This window comes from Archocentrus centrarchus, chromosome 1 (assembly GCF_007364275.1).
Source record: "Archocentrus centrarchus isolate MPI-CPG fArcCen1 chromosome 1, fArcCen1, whole genome shotgun sequence".
NCBI lineage: Eukaryota > Metazoa > Chordata > Actinopteri > Cichliformes > Cichlidae > Archocentrus > Archocentrus centrarchus.
The window spans coordinates 23,094,477-23,113,051 of record NC_044346.1 but is presented as its reverse complement, the minus strand read 5'-3'; the positions used below and the strand labels follow the sequence as shown (position 1 = coordinate 23,113,051).

Here is an 18,575-nt window from a genome sequence, read left to right as displayed (position 1 = left end):
CCCAAAGAGTAAATGCAGATAAAGTGAGGTAATACCTGTGATCTGTGAAACTGATCTCTTTTCCTTTCCTCATCTCTCTTTGTGCCCCACCCCCCCATCCTCCCCTGTCATTCTGTCTACCAGAGCCCGGCGGCCCCTCCTTCACCATCGGTAAGGCCATCTGGCTGCTTTGGGGTCTAGTTTTCAACAACTCTGTCCCTGTGCAGAATCCCAAAGGTACCACCAGTAAGATCATGGTGTCAGTGTGGGCCTTCTTTGCTGTCATCTTCCTGGCCTCCTACACTGCCAACCTGGCTGCCTTCATGATCCAGGAGGAGTATGTCGACCAGGTGTCGGGCCTGTCAGACAAAAAGGTGTGAATTTAAGACAGTGTGATAGTTTACGGGGTGAAGGAGCAGGTGTGTGTGTGAACATGTGAGAGAGAGGTACGTATTTAGGAGTGCAACTAATGATTATTTTATTTTCATTATTTATTTGTAATCTAACCTTTTCTTTGCACAGGTTGGTTGAGGATGAATGTTCTGTGTTTTGATAGGTTGAAGGCTGCAAACATTCAGTGCTTCTGTAGCTCTTGTAGCTACATGCAGGCTGCGCATGTGGTTTTAAGAATGGCACAGTTAGCTTGTTGAAACTGGTAGTTTAATGCAATGGCTCAGTCACATTACAATAAAAATAGGATGGTAATCTCTGTCCGACAGTCACAATAGTTTTGTTCATGCCATGTTCTCCAACCACTGTTTTCTCTAGTGTGACTGTACAATTATAGATGTACTGAAGATTATAGATTATACAAATTTGTAGTCTTGTTAATGTGTTTTATGTGTCCATTGATTGAAAATATGTGGCCACTTTTTTAGTCAAATTATTACCAAATCAATCACTGTAAGCATTAGTACTGCAAAATAGAAGCCGGAAACCACGTGGCTGAGACTCATAGTGCGTAAAAGTCACCAACACTCTGCTGACTTAATGTCTGCAGTGCTTCACACCTCCTCTAGCATTAACATCAGCACAAAACTGTGTGCTGGGAGCTTCATGACATGGGTTTCCCTGACCGAGCAGCTCCTGTTCCATGTGTAGGTGTCTTAGTAGTTTTGTCCGCATATTGTAAATTTCAAAATAAAGTGGAAAGTAATGCAAATAGAGGCCGGCAACACACACACACACACACACAAACACACACACACACACACACACACACACACACACACACACACACACACACACACACACCAAGACAAACACAAGAAGATACAGACAGAGGCACATAGAAAACAGGAAAAAGGAAAAAACAACAACAACAACAACTTAGAAGCATAAAGAAAGAGTGGCGGATAAAAACTAAAACCATCATAATGACCTATTTGTCTGTCCAGTGGTTCAATGCCCAAAGATGCCTTTTGTAAATCTTTATTTTAAAAAAGCAAATGCAGCAAAACGTTCAGTACATTTGAAAAAAATTCTGATTTGAATCAATCTGGTTCTGTTTGTCTGAGATGCATCTTGCCCTGCAAAGGCTGGGAGGGATGGATGGATGGATGGATGGATGGATGGATGGATGGATGCGATTGGGATCTAAAAGTAAACTGGGAATTTATGATGTGCATTTGCAATTTTTCATTTAATCTACTGAAAATTAATCATTTAATTGAGATATTAAATTAGAAATGAAAATAATTAGTTGCTGACCTAATCTTTTCAGCACTTTGATGCTTCTGACACAAATTGTGGATCTTTATTCTGAACTTGGTCTGATGTGGAGTACATGTTAGTCTAAACGTGTCCCACGATTCTTCGCAACTCTAAGCAGTTAGTTTAAGCTTTCTAAAGCGTAGTCATGCTTATCAGTGCATTAAATGGCTATTTGATGCAGCTCACTGCTTTTTCCATGCTAACAAGCACCCCTCTGTCATTTTCTCTGTGTTTTTTCTTTTCCTGAAAATCCCCACCACAGTTCCAGAAGCCTAACGAATTCTCACCACCATTCCGGTTTGGCACGGTGCCCAATGGGAGCACAGAACGCAACATCCGCAACAACTACCGGGACATGCATGCCTACATGACAAGCTTCCACCAGAAGAATGTAGATGAAGCCTTGTACAGTCTGAAGACTGGGTGAGGAGCAGAGAGATAGCGGGGAGGATGGCGAGCCTGATGGGGGACATTAGGAAGAAGGGAGTTGAAAATTTTTCAGCAGGGAGAAGCGAGGCAGTGTTATGGAGCTGTGAGGTCCTGTACTGATGCAATACAGAGAAAAGATGATGAAGGAATAAGGAGAGGGAGACAGAGGAAAAGAGAGCATTCTGGGTAATGTGGGTGGGCAGCATATGCCTGCCACTGGCACCCAGAATAGCAGCGTAGCATGCATTTGCTCAGAAAGCTAGGTAATATCTTTATTTTTCGTCATCCTTTCTTTCCTCCTGTCTACAAACATTTTTACCAACCACGGCTGAAGAATACAGAACAATGACCTCCGATGAAGAACAGAGAGGTCCTGGGCCTTTAAGGGATTTTGTCACCAATCTGGAGACCGTCATGTCACTTTATCTATCAACTCAGGGTTAATATGGATAGAACACAATGCAGGGTTTTTACAGGAATGATGACGGTTCTCCACTCCAGACCCTGAAACACCTTGTCACATGGTCAGTGTATTTATTAGGCCTAAAAAACAAAAATAATCAAAATGAACTTAAACATTAATTCTTGACACTGGTTAGACTTAGTTATTTGACAAAAGTCATCACTTGTCATTTCCTACATTTCTTCACATCTGGATGGAGCTGCTCAGTTGTAACAGAGAGATTAACATTTTAACTCTATGACCTGAATCACGTGATAACACCTAAGCTATTGCCATGACAACTGAGCAGCCTAAAATAGATTCTATGCCATCATTATAGGATAGTTACTACCTGGTTTATTGTACTCATTTATGTTTTATTTAATGAATTCAAAATGAAGTGCATCTGTGCTAGTAGCACCTCACATCTCACAGTATTAATAAAAATAAAAAATGCACAGTATGCTTTACTACAGGTTTTGCCTTGAAGCACTTCATATCACAGGCCCTCAATTTCCATTTAATTTTTCTCAAAATGTTTTTTTGCAATTTGCCATTGATTATTACCTAAAATAGAGAAATAATACTAATTAAATCATAAGCAAGCATAGCCTAGAGTTTGTAGTCATTGCATAGTAGGTCAGTCCACCATGCAAAAATATGTAGAGGCAACATATCACTCATATCATTCATGTCATTCAAAAATTAGTTTGTAAATCTGGAAAACTTTGCCTGCATTTTCTCTTTACCACCAAAGTGCACCATACTTTCCTGGAAACATCTCAGGCTATGCTACATCTCAGCAGTGATGCAAACTATTGTGATTCAGAAGTGTCCTAAAATCTTTCTTTCTCATATTGACTCAGTGAATGAGGCAGTGATTTGGACATTGTCACTATGAAGAATTGTAGTAATAGTGGCTTCACAGCTTGGCTTATTTTTCATCTATCATGCTCCACAGCAAATTGGATGCTTTCATCTATGACGCTGCAGTGCTAAACTACATGGCTGGCAGGGATGAGGGGTGTAAACTGGTCACCATCGGGAGCGGCAAAGTGTTTGCCTCCACTGGCTACGGCATCGCCATCCAGAAAGACTCAGGCTGGAAACGTGCGGTGGATCTGGCCATTCTGATGCTGTTTGGAGATGGTAAGGACTTAAATGAGACAATGCAGGAAATTAATAAATATTCTAGTATCTCATTAAGATCAGTTTTTAATGCTATATATATATATAATTTTTTTTTTTAAGATAGGGCTTAGACAAACAGTATTATGTTGCGATAGCTACATTATAGACAGATCAAACAGATCCATTACTTCTAAGAAACTTCTGCTACAACCTTAAAATGAAAATAACAAAGTGAAGTCATGCTCTCATCAGGGTAGTAAAGCTGGAGTCATGGAAGGAGCACTGACTCAGAAGGTGGTCTGTGCTCGTTACGGTGACAACTCAAGAACCTGCTGATGAAACCCAGCAGTCAGCAAGGCTGTCGAGCTGCAGGATGACGCCTCCTGAGCCAGGTTGGCACAGCGCAGGCCTTAATCAACAGTGCGGTACCAGCAGGCCTGAAAGGATGCAGCTGCTGTGGCTGTAGAAGTGAAAGCTTCAATGGGGGATGGTTTGTTTGTTTGGTAGCTCAGGAGGAGTTGTTACAAAGCCTGTTTTGGCACAAAAAAAAAATTAAATATTGACCTGCACTCAAAATTGCTGGATGAAATTGGTCTTGAAATGCTGAAGCCTCTGAATGTCCTTACATTGTTGTGATCATTTTATTTTTCCACATTGGTTTCATTAACTGCCTCTGGATCGGCAGAGTGATCAGGTGGAAAAAATTAAAGTCAGCTCAAAAACTGTAAATATATTTTGATTTGGTCAGGCTGGGACTGAAGCACATCAGCAGTGGTGGTCTTATAAATATGTCAGTGACATGATTTGAGAGACTTTACCTGCAGCATTGACTTACAGGTGTGTTTACATACACTCATCACGGCCATGAATGTCATGGTTTTTAATGATTTCTTTGAACTGTTCTTTCTCCAGGGTAGAATGATTGAACATGACTTTAAAAAACAAGAATGAGGTGCAAAAGTTTCAATTTATTTGGGATTTTCTCTAATCCACACAAATTACCATGACATTCATTCCTGTGATGAGTATATGTAAACTTCTGATCACAACTGTATCAAAGAGGATGTATTATGCTGATTTAAAACATCATATTTTCACTCTTCAACTAATAAGACTAATAAGACAACTAATAGAATCAAAAAATAAAAATAGAGTAGCTTTGCTTACATCACAGTTTTCAAAAAGTTTATTTATTTATAGTTTTTTACCTTGTATCGTTGCAGCCCCTCAGCTCATCAACGATCTGAAATAAGTAGTTTTAGCTCCTCCCCTTTTAATGTTACCCTCACTTTAAGCCTCCTTTAATATGATCGACTGCTCCTCGTACACAGAAGGTTTTGATAGTAGGTGGGTATGGTCATCTCAGGTGGGTATGGTCATCATGTATCATTAAGATGGTTATGGTCATCTCAGACAGAAGGCTCAGAAGGCTATGAATAGGGATGTCTCCTGTCACTGACTTCACAAAAATCCAAAAATAGAAAATAATTACCCGGATTTTATGTGAGCATCCGCATATATATGTGTGCATGTGTGTGTGTGTAATAGGGTCCACTTTAAAGTAAAGTCCTTCCATTTTCCTGACTGATGTAGACTTTAACAGATACAGACATAAAAACTTTAAAGCTCAGTCTACAATGAAAAGCACATACATTTTTTAAAACCTTTACCACCTCCACTGGGTGATAAGTGATATGTGCAGGGATTCAGAAGCAGGCAATAGTGAGTGCTTATAACCAGCTGATTTATCTTCCTTTAAACTGATGCTATAACCTCGCCATATTTTATGGTGGCACTACAACGCCATTGTGTTATTATTTAAATATAAAGGAGGCTGAGTCCTGGGTACTGGACTCAAAGCAGAGGACCTGCTGGTATTGACACTGTCTGTGAAATGTGATACTGCATGCATCACAGAGCAATGCTCTCACTTTGCTGGTTTGGTTTTGTTTTAAGCTCCAGCTCTTTTTGTGTGTTTTGGGTGGTGACTGAAAGAAGTCAGCAGGGTGTCTGATGTCATTCTGAAAGAATGACGATGATGAGAGCACTGATCCACAAGAGCCTTAGTATCGAGCTGCTGCCTTCGACATGATCAGAGTATTGGCCCAGTTAAGTTTGGGTACATGGTGACACTGCAAACTTGGCACTTTTTTTGGATGAGTGATGGCTCCAAACTACTGAGAGAGTTTCATGCAGTCAGATATTAGACAAATGAAACTATAGTGAAACTACAATGACTTAACCTCATCTGTCTACAATAAAAACGTATGTGAAAGAGAAAGTTTTCACATGACTCTGTGCAGTCTTGTGAAAAACCAAGTACGCCCCATGATTCAGTAGCTTGTAGAACCACAATTTAGCAGCAGTAACATGAAATGTTATTAAATGTTTTCTGTGTGTCTTTCTCAGTCTCACATCACTGTGGAGGAATTTTGGCCTGACCTTATAGATGTGCTCACATTTGCTTATGATCATTTGGTGCTGAAGCAGCGGCTCTTTATACACAGCAGAAGGTGATGGTGGAGAGTTTCTCTCTGTTTCCTTGTTCCACCGTGAGAATTAATCTGATGTTCAACATTTGCTGTGCACGACTTCTCTCCCAGGTCGTTTGCACCCTACCTGTCATGACTCTGTGCCCCACCAGTGGGGCGCGCCCCACAGTTTGAGAAACACTGACTTAGTTGTTTCCAGGGCTGCATAGAGTCCTGGGAAAACTTTTTTCACATGACTGTATGTACTGTATACCAACATCATATGTTCTTGCCAAGATTACATCACAACCATACGCTTTCTGCACTTAGTAGAGTCAAACTTTCTCTCACTGACGTGCTAGTAACCTGTCAGCAGTGGTCTTTTCTCCATTCAATTACAATTGCCATATGCAGTATGTATTATTTGTACAAAGGGTACTTTAACACAGTGAAACAGAGCAAAGAAATGACAGCAAAACACAGCAGTGGTTGTCACACTGTGCTTTTTTAAAACATGTTTTTTCCATTTCATTCTTTTCGCCTTTCTCCAGGCTGCCCCCCCACCCCAAGGTGGTAGGGATTATTGCAGGGCTGATGTTTTAGACTACCTAATGAACTGGAGACTGAATTGTTGATCATTAAGAAAAAAAGGTTTTAAATGAACGTAACAATGCAGTCAAGCAAGGAGAGGTCTGTCTGCTCCTGAAGAAGGAAGTGATATTTGTGTGACACAGGAAATAAAAGAATCTGGCCCTTAAAAGACTTTCTTGTAATTTTTTTTCAAGTGGTCTTGAGCAATAGTTCCCCATGCTCTCTAAAGGACTTTCAAAGTGTTTCTTTGGACATTGGCTGCTTTATCACTCATTTTCAGTCTAGCCGTTGCATTGGACCATTTTCAGAGGTATTGTGTCTACACATAACAACTCTACACATGACAGCTTAGCAAAGATTCTGCTGAAGCCTCTTCAGAAATTGTCTCAGTGGAAAGGTGGCTGTGAAGAAGCCATTAAGGAAGGGAAATGGAGAGAAATGGCAGAGATATGTTGAATTACACAAGAACTGGATTGAAAATCAGTGGCAACATGGTGTGATGAATCCAAACTTGAAGTTTTGGGGTCAAACTGTTAATATGTACATAGGAGGTCAGGAGAGAGTGTCTACAGCCATCTGTAAAACACAGTGGAGGCTCTGTCATGGTTTGGGGCTGCATTTCAACCACTGGGGAACACAGAGATGTACCACCAGAATTTGATGTTTATTTCAGTGTTTCAATAAATTGCTGCACCTATTTCCTATTTTCCAAGCAAAATATAAAGAAACAAGGGATGGCTCAAGACTTTTGCACAGCACTGTATAAATAATAAATAATAAAAATATAATAATATAAAATAAATAAATAAAACTGCCAACCTTGGTTTTGCTAGCACTGTTACATTTTGTTACATATAAAAGAGACAACTGTTCCTGACGTGAATCTTTGCCTTCGGACAATACACCTCCACCTCAAGAGCTAGCATGTTCTCCATGCTGCTCACTACCTGCCAGATCCTATATTCTACAGCATGCCGACACACACACACACACACACACACACACACACAGACGTGGCCTTCGAGGTACTATCGCTTTCCATTGTGTCGTGCGAGATGGATAAAGAGGTCAGTACTGAGAGAACACTCACCTTGGATTAGATAGTTCGGAATCCGATTGATTCAGACAGCTACACACACTGTTGGGAACCTCTCGAGTGTTGTACATTAAAGTGCTGGTTAGTGAAAGGACGTGTTTGTGACATGTGGCTGTGTGCGTGTGCGTGCTTGAGTGTTGTGACATGTCTCCGCAAATTTACCAAATGGAAGTAAAATCTTGTTGTTCCGTCAGCTGTGTGCATGAGGCCAATACATTAGACATTACCTCTGATTACTTCCCGCAGATTGTTTGGCTGTCAGCACACATACAGGTTAAGAGATCAGACTCATCGATGTTTGCTCATATCTGTTGCTTCCTGTTGGAGTCAAAATATGACCGTGACGTATGCAGAGAGGAAGGGGGTCAACCCTAGCTTTGCAACGGGAAACAGTGGCACTGCATACAGAGCACCCAGGAATGATGCAGATTCAGGAGGAAAGGGGAGGAGCAGGTAAAGGTGGAGGAGAGGGAGAGATGATAAATAAGGATAAGCGGTATAATAGGAAAATAATTTTAATAATATAGAGCTCCTTCACATAATCTGCTTATTATGTCATTCTTTGTCAATTTAGTTCACATTGTGAAAAAAAAAAGTGCAGATTTAACAGCAGTAAGTATTCATTCTGGAGAGCTCGGCCCTATGTCTTCATCACTGTTGTGAACAGTTTAGATGAATCAATCATGTAGGAGCTGAACATCTGTTAGGAAGTTTAAAGGGAACCAATGAATTCCCATCTGTGGTTTGTAGATAGAAGTCAATCTAAAAAGTGGTTTAAATTGTCAAATATTTCTCAGGCAGTCTTGCACCACTTTAATTATGCACATTCTCTTTTGAGGCCATTTATTTCCCAAAACTTTCTGCCTTAATGCTAAATTACACTCATTGTATTATTTCAGCTCTGTTGATGTGACAGAACTATTTCTTTAATCACCAAAATAAATCACCTTGCATTGTATCGCATTTCCCTAAGTTTATAGATTGACTAAAAAAACCTGCATGGTGCTTATCAGCATGAAAAAAGCTAAAAACCAGCCATCTTAAGACTACCACCTAAAATTTTGCTCCTCATCCCACACTGAGGCTTATTTTGGTAAGAACATCTTAACATACCAGCTGGCTGTCTTTCCTAGCAAGTTTAATAATCTTGTTTTGACTATAGGGTCTCATAGACATGCATGAAGTGCCCTTTGCCATTGGTACTGTGATGCACCGGCTTTATGGCAATACTTACTCCTGCCTCAACAAATATGGACACAAAGGACAGGCATAAGTTTCAAAGTGCAGGATTAATATTTTTTCCTTAGCAACAGTATTTTGCTAAACCAATTTTGGTCGATACACCCGACCAAATATTGAAAGTGAAGTAAAAGGAAATAAATTAAGTGAGAAAAAAGTGAAGGAGGTGGGGGCATTTTGTGTAATTTTGAGCTTTATTTGACCTTTTCTTTTTCCAGGGTGGAATGACTGTACAACATACATTTTTAATGATTTTAAAAAACAAGAATTAGGTGCACAAGTTTGAATTATTTTCTCTAATCCGCACAGGGTCAAAAGTATACATACATAAATACATTTAGTTAAATATCCCTTAAGTTTGGTAGTTATCATCAAGCTTTTGGCAATTCTGGATGAATATTTGACTACTCTTCTTGGCAGAATTGTTAGAGTTCGTTTAAATTGGTAGGTTTTCTGGCACAGACCTGGAGCCAATTTTTAAACATAGTCCTCAAATTTCTCATAGTTTTGAGGTCAGGGCTTTGCAAGGTAATTCCAGGAGCTTAATGTCAGCCTGCTTTATCCATTCCAAAACCTGTTTTGATGCGTGTTTGGGATCAATGTACTGTTGAAACACACAACTGTGTCCAAGTTTCAACCATCTAGCTGTTGATTTGAAGTGAAGAATTTGTGTTGAAGAATCTGGAGGCCGTGCTCCAGATTTTTTATTATTCCATCCACTTCGTGCAATGTACCAGTACCACTGGCAGCAAAACAGCCCCAGAGCACGATGCTACCACCACCATGCTTGACAGTTTAAACAGTGTTCATAGGTTTGAAAGCCTCACCTTTATTCCTTCAAACATACTTCTTGTCATTTTGGCCAAATATCTCAATCTTTGTCTCGTCTGACCATAAAACTTTTCTCCAGAAGAAATTTGGTACATTAGTGAATTACAAAGATGTGTTTTGGACTTTGTTGGGGTTAATTTAGTGATAGTGTCCGCTGTCATTAGACAAAACACTACAGCAACTGCACTGCAGTAGTAATCGTGGAGAAAATCTGATATTGTGTCAACCCTATCTCAAATGTGACAAGCCTTGTGACTTGCTTCCTGTCACCACTCCAACCTCCTGATTCAGACTCTATTGTTCTCTGAAACAGAACCATTATCTCACTGTATTTAATATTGCAATGGCCAGAACATCAGGGCACTAGTGACAAAGGACTTGTGCATATTTCTGTGACACCCATAGAATCTGGTAGAAAAGCAGAATTTAATGCTTTAGGATAGAAATACAGTGAACGCAACCACACTTATCTGTACAAACATTCAAACACAAAATAGTGTTACGTAAGTGCTGGGGAAATACAATATATATATTTACCCCATGATCTCACACACAGATCAAACAAATCTCTGTGGACATGTCCTCCCCTTTAGTAAAACTGGCAGCGACACATTTTAAGACGGAAGCACTTATCACATGACCATGCACACTTCCTCTCCTAGGACTGTTGAGTCCCAGCAGGCAGTAGCGTTTTTGTCCCCCTCACAACAAAGGGGTTAGCCTTGCATAAGCAGTTCTTAATGAGGAGGATTGTCTGGGGGGCATTCAGTCAAAATAATAGAACATGACATTTGTTGCATTTACATGAGACCTGAGTTGTTTTTGGCATCAATGGCCCATCTAAAAAAATGTGCCTCATGTTTTGTACACATATTTATACGTTTAGACACCAACAAACCCATCATCACATCTCACTGGACCAGCACTTCTGACTGATGTCTATGTGTCTCCAGGTGAGATGGAGGAGTTGGAGGCCCTCTGGCTGACGGGCATCTGCCACAATGAGAAGAACGAGGTGATGAGCAGTCAGCTGGACGTGGACAACATGGCGGGGGTCTTCTACATGCTCGGGGCTGCCATGGTTCTGTCATTCATCACCTTCATCTGTGAACATTTGTTCTACTGGCAGCTGCGCTTCTGCTTCATGGGCGTGTGCTCTGGAAAGCCTGGGGTCACCTTTTCCATTAGCAGAGTGAGTGTGCTCGTGTTGTATTTTAGGTCTGACCTCTGTCCTTCTGACAGAAAGATCACAGGAGTGGCTGTTCTAAAACCACTGGCTGTAGCTGATGCATATAGAGTCAGTCAGGGAGATGCGATGACTCAACTGAGTTACCTGTGGCTCTTTTTTTTGCTCAGGATGTTGTTAAACAACAAATACAAGTCAAGTCAAGAGTTTCAAGTTATATATATATATATATATATATATATATATATATATATATATATATATATATATATATATATATATAGTTTTTTTTTTTTTTTTTAATTTAGCACAAAAAGTAAGACAATTTATGTTTGGTCAATTCTTTCTTTCTTTCTTGTAACAGTTTTTATCAGCAATAAATCTTATACTGTTGGAATGCCTGTTTATTACCCCTTAAATGGTGCTACATTTGTAAGGGAAATGTACTTGTGGGAGAGCAGTAGAATTAAGCATGTGGGTTGCACCCATGAAAAACTTGCCAAATCTTATCTTCCAATGCCTAAAAGCTTATTCTGTTATTGACTCTTGTTTTGAGCCTCTGGTACCCCAGGTGCTGACAGTGAGGTTTGTCATCATTGGAGGCAATCTCAATGCAGAGAGATGTCAAAATTAGATTCTGCAACCAGCAGCAATCCCATATCTCCACAGTCTGGGACTGAACTCTGTCCTCCAAGATGGCAACACTCACCCCCACAGAGCAGGGTTTATCAGAGACTACCGCCAGCATTTGGGAGTGGAGAGGATGGAATGGCCTGCCTGCAGTCCTGACCTCAACCCCATTGAGCACTTGTGGGATCAGCTTGGACATGCTGTTTGTGCTAGAGTGACCAATACAATTGCATTGGCTGACTTGCAACAAATGCTGGTTGAAGAATGGGATGCCATCCCACAGCAGTGGTGACCAAGCTGGTGCCAGGCTGTTGTGCCTGTGTATAACATAATAACTTGTTAAACTGCCATTATGTCTTGTTTCTTCACACTTTAATCATTCAATCCAATAAATGACACCAAAGAAGAGTTAATAGCAGAATAAGCTGTTTGGCATTGGCAGAGAAGATTTGGCAAATTTTACATGGGCACAACCTACAGACTCAACTCTGCTGCTCAACACACAAATGCATTTTCCTTACAAATGTGGCACCATTTAAGGGGAACTAACCAGGCTTTCTAATGGCACAAGATTTATTACATATTTTATTTAGCAGAGTTACTGCAACTAGAAAAAGAAATATTTTATGTTAATATTTATTTTGAAGATTATTGATGAATTGCTTAAGAGTTCATTGCAGGACAGTAACATAACTGATTCATGAAAGCAATCATATACTGTATATTACAACACCTGTATCATAAATAAATAACACAAAACAAACTCTTTCTAGAAGCAAGTCTTGCCACCTTGCAGCCATCTTGGTAACACCTCCGGGGAAATTATTTGGCAGTTATTAGAGACTCCTGTCTAATTGAACAGGGAGAGAGCCATAACTTTAATTTTAATGGTTGCCAGAACTGCATGTACAGAATAAAATGGTGAAAAACCACTTCAAAATTTAGCACTTATACTACACGTGTGCGAAGCTACACAAGATTACAGTGTTGCTCTAGTTGCTCAAGAGCAACCACACTGGCTCATCCTAAAGAGCATCGAACAAATGCCACGATAATTCAAATGATCGATATAGTGAGACAAGTACAATTGGGTGCATTTTGGTCTTTTCTGTGACAGCAAGTAGATATGCTTGTCTCCTCTGCTGCGTATGTATCAGTGCTCCGATGTTTGATCCCACAGGTGTTATTCAGCAGGGCAGGGATAAGTACAAAGAAAAAAATCCAGGAAAATTTGCAACATAACTGTGGAAAAGTACTGAGACACTTGTCTTCTGGTAAATGCCTGATAATGCCTATCATCTCTAACATGAATGGCTTATACTGTTTTTTTTTTTGGGGGGGGGGGGGGGGGGGGGGGGGGGGGGGGGGGGGGGGGTGGGGGTGGGGGGGGGGGGGGGGGTGGGGGGTACTTGTTTGGCTCGTGATCGGCTCTTTGAAATAACAAATGTCCACACAAAGTAGATGTTTCATGTGCTTGACACAAACTGTTTGTCATCCACATCTGAAAGCAAATGTGTTTCTGTCTGTTAGAAATAGCTACACTTGGAGCCGGGGTGAAAAGCATGCCATCATTGAGACAAGACCCAGAAATCATTAAGATGTGGGCACATTTTCAGACCCTCTCTCCTGAAAGTCGGTCATTGTGCTGCATTTGTTTGCAAACAGAAGGAAGTGAGTTAGTGTGCGATAAATGAAACCTGAGAAAAGCTGAACCCTTTTCACCTTGTCACCTCCTCACCATGTAAATTGGGTTCATATAAATAATCATTTGAGGTGAAAGCATTTGCATAATGTTACCTTTTAAAAAAGCAGGTTGCTGTTGCATGAAAATTGTCGTAGTTATTATTTGCACGAGAAAAAGGACACCAGTGTTTGTGTTTGGTCTTAAGGATGAAGGTGTTTCTAATGGTAATGTAATTTGGTTTACGCCTACTCAGACTGACCTGAAGGACCATAAATGAGAGAAATGGCATTGAGCTCTCCTGAAGCACACTGTCTTCTGTGTTTCTGAATTGGTAGCAACCTCCATCTGCCTTTGATTTTTCTTTTTTTCTTTGTTTAACAAAGCGCGAGAAGAGCTTTTTACTTGTTGAATTAAATCAATTTGAAGTGCAGACAAATTTCCAAATTACCTCCTACAACTCAAGAGCAGTTCAGTCAAGCAGATATCTTTCATACATATCCATGCCTGCTTAAAGATTGCCGTTACCGTGTGAGAAAGGAGAAATATTTACAAATGGCAGTTCACATAAAGCAAGAAGGCAACAAGTGATGAGACTGCAAAGGGCTAAGAAGATTCAGAGACAGATAAAATGATCAGTTAGCAATAGTCGTGATAAAAGAATAAAACTGGTAACAGGACAAAGAAAGAGTAGCAAGGAACAGACAGACCAATGTGCTGGGAACCTCTGTTCCATTACCTTTCATTGCAGCTGTAGTAGCAATAGATGCAGACAGATAAAGACAGACAATCCCATCGGAGCGGCTGCCGCTCACCAAAGCACCCGGAAACGGAGATAAAGCAGACAAAAAGACAGAATGGAGGCATAAAAGAAAGGGGGTAGACGAATCACATTCATGAAAGTGACTAAGAAGCAGACGGAAACTGCTTCTGACAAGTTGACGCCTTTGAGGAATACTGGCCTGCACGCTGGCTGGTGGGTAGTGTGTCCTCGACCTTTCAGATTTGGCTGTTGCTTCAACCGGAGATTCCCTCAGCCCCCATTTAAATGCGCTTGTTTGACTCTGCCTGCAAAATCTTCCACTCACATGCTTCTGCTAACCAACCAAAGTGAACACACACACACACACACACATACACACACACACACACACACACACACACACACTGATGGATGACGATATGAATAGAAGTTAGTACCTGGGATAAAAATGTGATTGATTCTATTTTTTTTTTTTTTTTAGTTTATGAAATGAAACAAGTAAAGCATTTGCATCGTAGAAAGACAGCTGCACCAGTGTCAGCTAAATTTCAATGACATTGGTTTAACCTATTGATTGGTGGTCAAATCGATGAGCTTACACCTCTCCTTGTTATATCAATTAAGGCTCTGATCTGCTCTGTCCCTTCTCACTCAGTTCTCTGTGTCTGAGGAGGAGGGCTGAGCAGCAGCTGTGAGGGTCCATGCTTTTCCCCAGAGAAAATTCATTTATGAACTCAGACCCTATTACTGTTTAATAGTGTGTAAACAAGAGGGTGGTCATAGAGAACATGGCAATGCATTAACCTCTCTGCCTCTGCCTGTTTCTGTTTGCCTCCCTCTCTCTCTCTCTCTCTCTCTTTCTGTCTGTCTCTGTGTCTGGTGTCTGGCTCTGGCTCTGGCTCTCTAACATTAAATCCCCCTCTGGTTCTTGACTCTTTACTCCTGCCACACATTTTACTCATATTGTGATCTCACATTGGGACTCATACCTTATCACACTCACTCCTTTCTTCCTTCCATGGTCTCACCCTCTCTTTCTCTCTCTACCTCCCTTTTCTTCTCATTATCACTCTACAGGGTATCTACAGCTGCATCCATGGAGTACAAATCGAGGAAAACAAGTCGACCATAGACTCACCCTCATCCACCATGAAGAAGAACATGAACAACACCCATTCAAACATCCTGCGGTTGCTCCGCACTGCCAAGGACATGACCGCCGTCCCAGGCGTTAACGGCTCTCCACACGCCGCCCTGGAATACAGCCACAGCGGCCGTGAGTCGGCTATATATGATATCCAGGAGCACCGGCGCAGCCTGGTGGGTCACCCTGTAGACTGCAAGTCTGCGCCACCCTACCTGCCAGAGGACAACATGTTCAGTGACTACATCAGCGAGGTGGAGAGGACTTTTGGCAACTTGCCCCTGAAGGACAGCAACCTGTACCAGGACCATTACCGGCACCACCACCCGGCTCTGGGTATGTCCGGCCCCCCGCCAAATAGGCCACGTAGTTTAGGGAGCGCTAGCTCGTTGGAGGGGGGCATGTTCGATTGCGACAGTTTAGGGGGAGGGGTAGCGCCTATCTTCACCACCCAGCCCCGCCCCTCCATGACTCACAGGAATACCAGTAAATTTGACCTGATCGCTGGCCACACCCCTGCGGATTCCAACCAGGGTGGGTTCAAGGGAAGCAATGTGTACGGCAGGTTTTCTTTCAAAGGAGGTGCATCCAGCACGGGGCTCATCGGGGGGCATGACAGGTACTGTGGGGGTGGGGGGGGCTCAGGGGGTGACGATGGGAACATTCGTTCTGATGTGTCGGATATCTCCACGCACACTGTCACCTACGGCAACCTGGAAGGAAATGCCAAACGGCGTAAGCAGTACAGGGACAGCCTGAAAAAGAGGCCAGCCTCTGCCAAGTGCAGACGGGAGCAGGACGAAATAGAGCTGAGCGGCTTCAGGAGGAGACCCCACCACCACACCGTCCACCACCACTTCCCCCACGGGCCCCTGGCACACCGCACGGTCTCACCTCCCCTGGAGCGGAAGAGGGGAGGAGGAGGGGGTAATTCTTCACCTTACTTATTCCGCAGGGATAAAGAGAACCTGAGGGATTTCTATGCGGACCAGTTCCGCTCCAAGGAGGGCAAGGCCATGTGGGAGCAAGAGGGTGGAAGTGGAGGAAGTGGTGTGGGCGGTGGTAGCGGTGGTGGTATCTGTAAAAGCTTAGTACCTGTGGAAGACTTCCTCAAAGGTAAAGAAAAGAAACCGGATGGGCTTGGCCCAGTGTCAGCAGGGCAGCAGGCCCACACCTGCTGGGAAAAGGGAGTTTCTGGGATAGGAGGGGGTGGCATAGCAGGGGGTGACTGGGAGTGTCGTAATTGCCACAGTGTATGTCACCATAGTGGAGGAGGCAGCACCTGTCCAGTTAGTGGAGTTGGGGGGACCAGCAGTCGCCCCAGCTCTGCTACATCCAAACGCTGTGACTCCTGTAAGATCCAGCCAAGCAATCTTTACAACATTAGTGAGGATAATAACATGGTGTTCACTGGAGTTAAGAGTAGCGTAGGACCCAGCCAAACACAAACTCAGGCACAGCGCAGGAAGCTAGGGCCAGGTGGGAGGGTGTTACGGAGGCAGCACTCATATGACACATTTGTGGACCTGCAGAGGGAGGGGGCAGGTCGCATGGGAATGGGTGGGGGCATTGGGGGCCAGTTTCAGCAGCCCCGAAGTGTAAGCTTGAAAGACAGAGATCGCTTCATGGAGGGCCCCAGCCCTTACGCTCACATGTTTGAGAGATATTCAGGTGACAGAGAGTCTCCCCTGTTTGGAGGCATAGGTGGGGATAGGGCCAAGGGCGGCTCCTCCTTCAGTTTGTTCCGTGGAGGAGAAGGTGGGTTGCATCGGCGGTCAGTGGGGGAAAGAGACCTGAGGGACAGAGATAGAGCTATGATGGGAGGTGGGGGCTGTGGTGGTGGTGGTGGTGGTGGTGGTAGCAGAGGGGCCGGGACTTACTCCTTGTCTAAATCTCTCTACCCAGATAAGGTGAACCAGAACCCCTTCATCCCAACCTTCGGCGATGACCAGTGTCTTTTACACGGTGCCAAACCGTACTACATCAAAAAGCCACAGACGCAGCAACAGCAGCAGCAGCAGCAGCTTCTCAACAACAGCCGAGGAGGAGGGGACTTCCGCAGCTCCATGGGAGCGACTTCCTATTTGCCCGCGTCCGCCACAGCTGGGGTGATGTCCAATGTGGCCCCCAGGTTCCCCCAAGAGCTGTGTCTGGGCGGGGTGGGAGGGCCCATGGGGAACCACCACGGGGGAAACAAGCTACTGCCTGGGGGCAGGGACACGTTAGGTTTGGGGCAGGGACAGAGACCCTTCAACGGTGCCAGCAATGGACACGTTTATGAAAAGCTCTCCAGCATTGAGTCAGACGTTTGAGAGCGAAGACAGTGGAAGAAAGAGAGCAAGAGCGAGAGAGAGAGAAGATGAAGTGGGTGGAGAAAATGAGAGGAAGAGGGAAAAAAAAGAGAAACAGCACAGGCTGATGACCTCTCTGCGTGAAGAAAACGACAAGGCACAATTGTGTGTGTGTGTGTGTGCGTGTGCTATTCTCACATCACTAAATGGAAAGAATTTGGACAATGCACACAGGCCACTGCCGGCTAAGCTGTGGTGAAGTCCAGCGGGAGACAAGTTTTTAATGAGAAGAGAGGATTCTGGTGCTGCTCCGATGCTCAGTGAAAGATCTGAAGGGAGGGAAGGAGGAATGGGAGGGAAGTAGGGAGGGGGAAAAAGTGAAATCAAATTTTCAGTCTCTGCTCTCGTCACATGCTCTTTGTCTTTCCCTCCCTCCTGCAGTTCCTCAACACCAAAACAAACATTTTGTTTAGCAATGGAAATACAATCATGAATGAGAAATCAACACTTCTGCTGAAGTAACAGGGTACACTAACAATAACTGTATTGATAATGTTAATAATATTATTGAATATTATTCCAGTGTTTAATGATGATCGGTTTGGATTGTTTTTAAAGTTTATTTATTTAAATAGTTCACGTTACATATTTGTATGATGTTAATTCTTTCTTAGCTTACCAACTTACAGGAGACTGATTGACCTGATGTCGGTACAGATCTTTTTTGGGGGTTCCTGTAATTTGGACTCTTCTTTGCTATTAATTCTTCATGTTTGTTTGTTTTTTTTTACTTTTCTCACTTTTTATTGCCGTGAAGTGTATGTGAAAGGCATGACTTGCTGAGTACATTGTATGTACTTGGAAATTTGCAAAGGTCTTTTTTTTTTCCTCAGCCGCAGAAGCAACATCATCATACTGATTTGCCGTTTTCCTGTCATTTTTTTCTGCGTGGCAGTTC

General features: G+C 42.7%; 1 protein-coding gene across 1 annotated transcript in view; it reads left to right on the top strand.

Annotated features, from left to right (window-relative positions):
• Positions 1–17,638, top strand: part of grin2bb (glutamate receptor, ionotropic, N-methyl D-aspartate 2B, genome duplicate b) — a 122,515-nt gene extending 104,877 nt beyond the window's left edge. Inside the window, exons 12-16 of the mRNA XM_030734496.1 lie at positions 124–353; positions 1,955–2,115; positions 3,525–3,712; positions 10,876–11,114; positions 15,260–17,638. Coding sequence (XP_030590356.1) covers positions 124–353; positions 1,955–2,115; positions 3,525–3,712; positions 10,876–11,114; positions 15,260–17,638 — 3,197 coding nt within the window. The remainder of the gene's footprint in view (positions 1–123; positions 354–1,954; positions 2,116–3,524; positions 3,713–10,875; positions 11,115–15,259) is intronic.
• Positions 17,639–18,575: the final 937 nt, after the last annotated feature.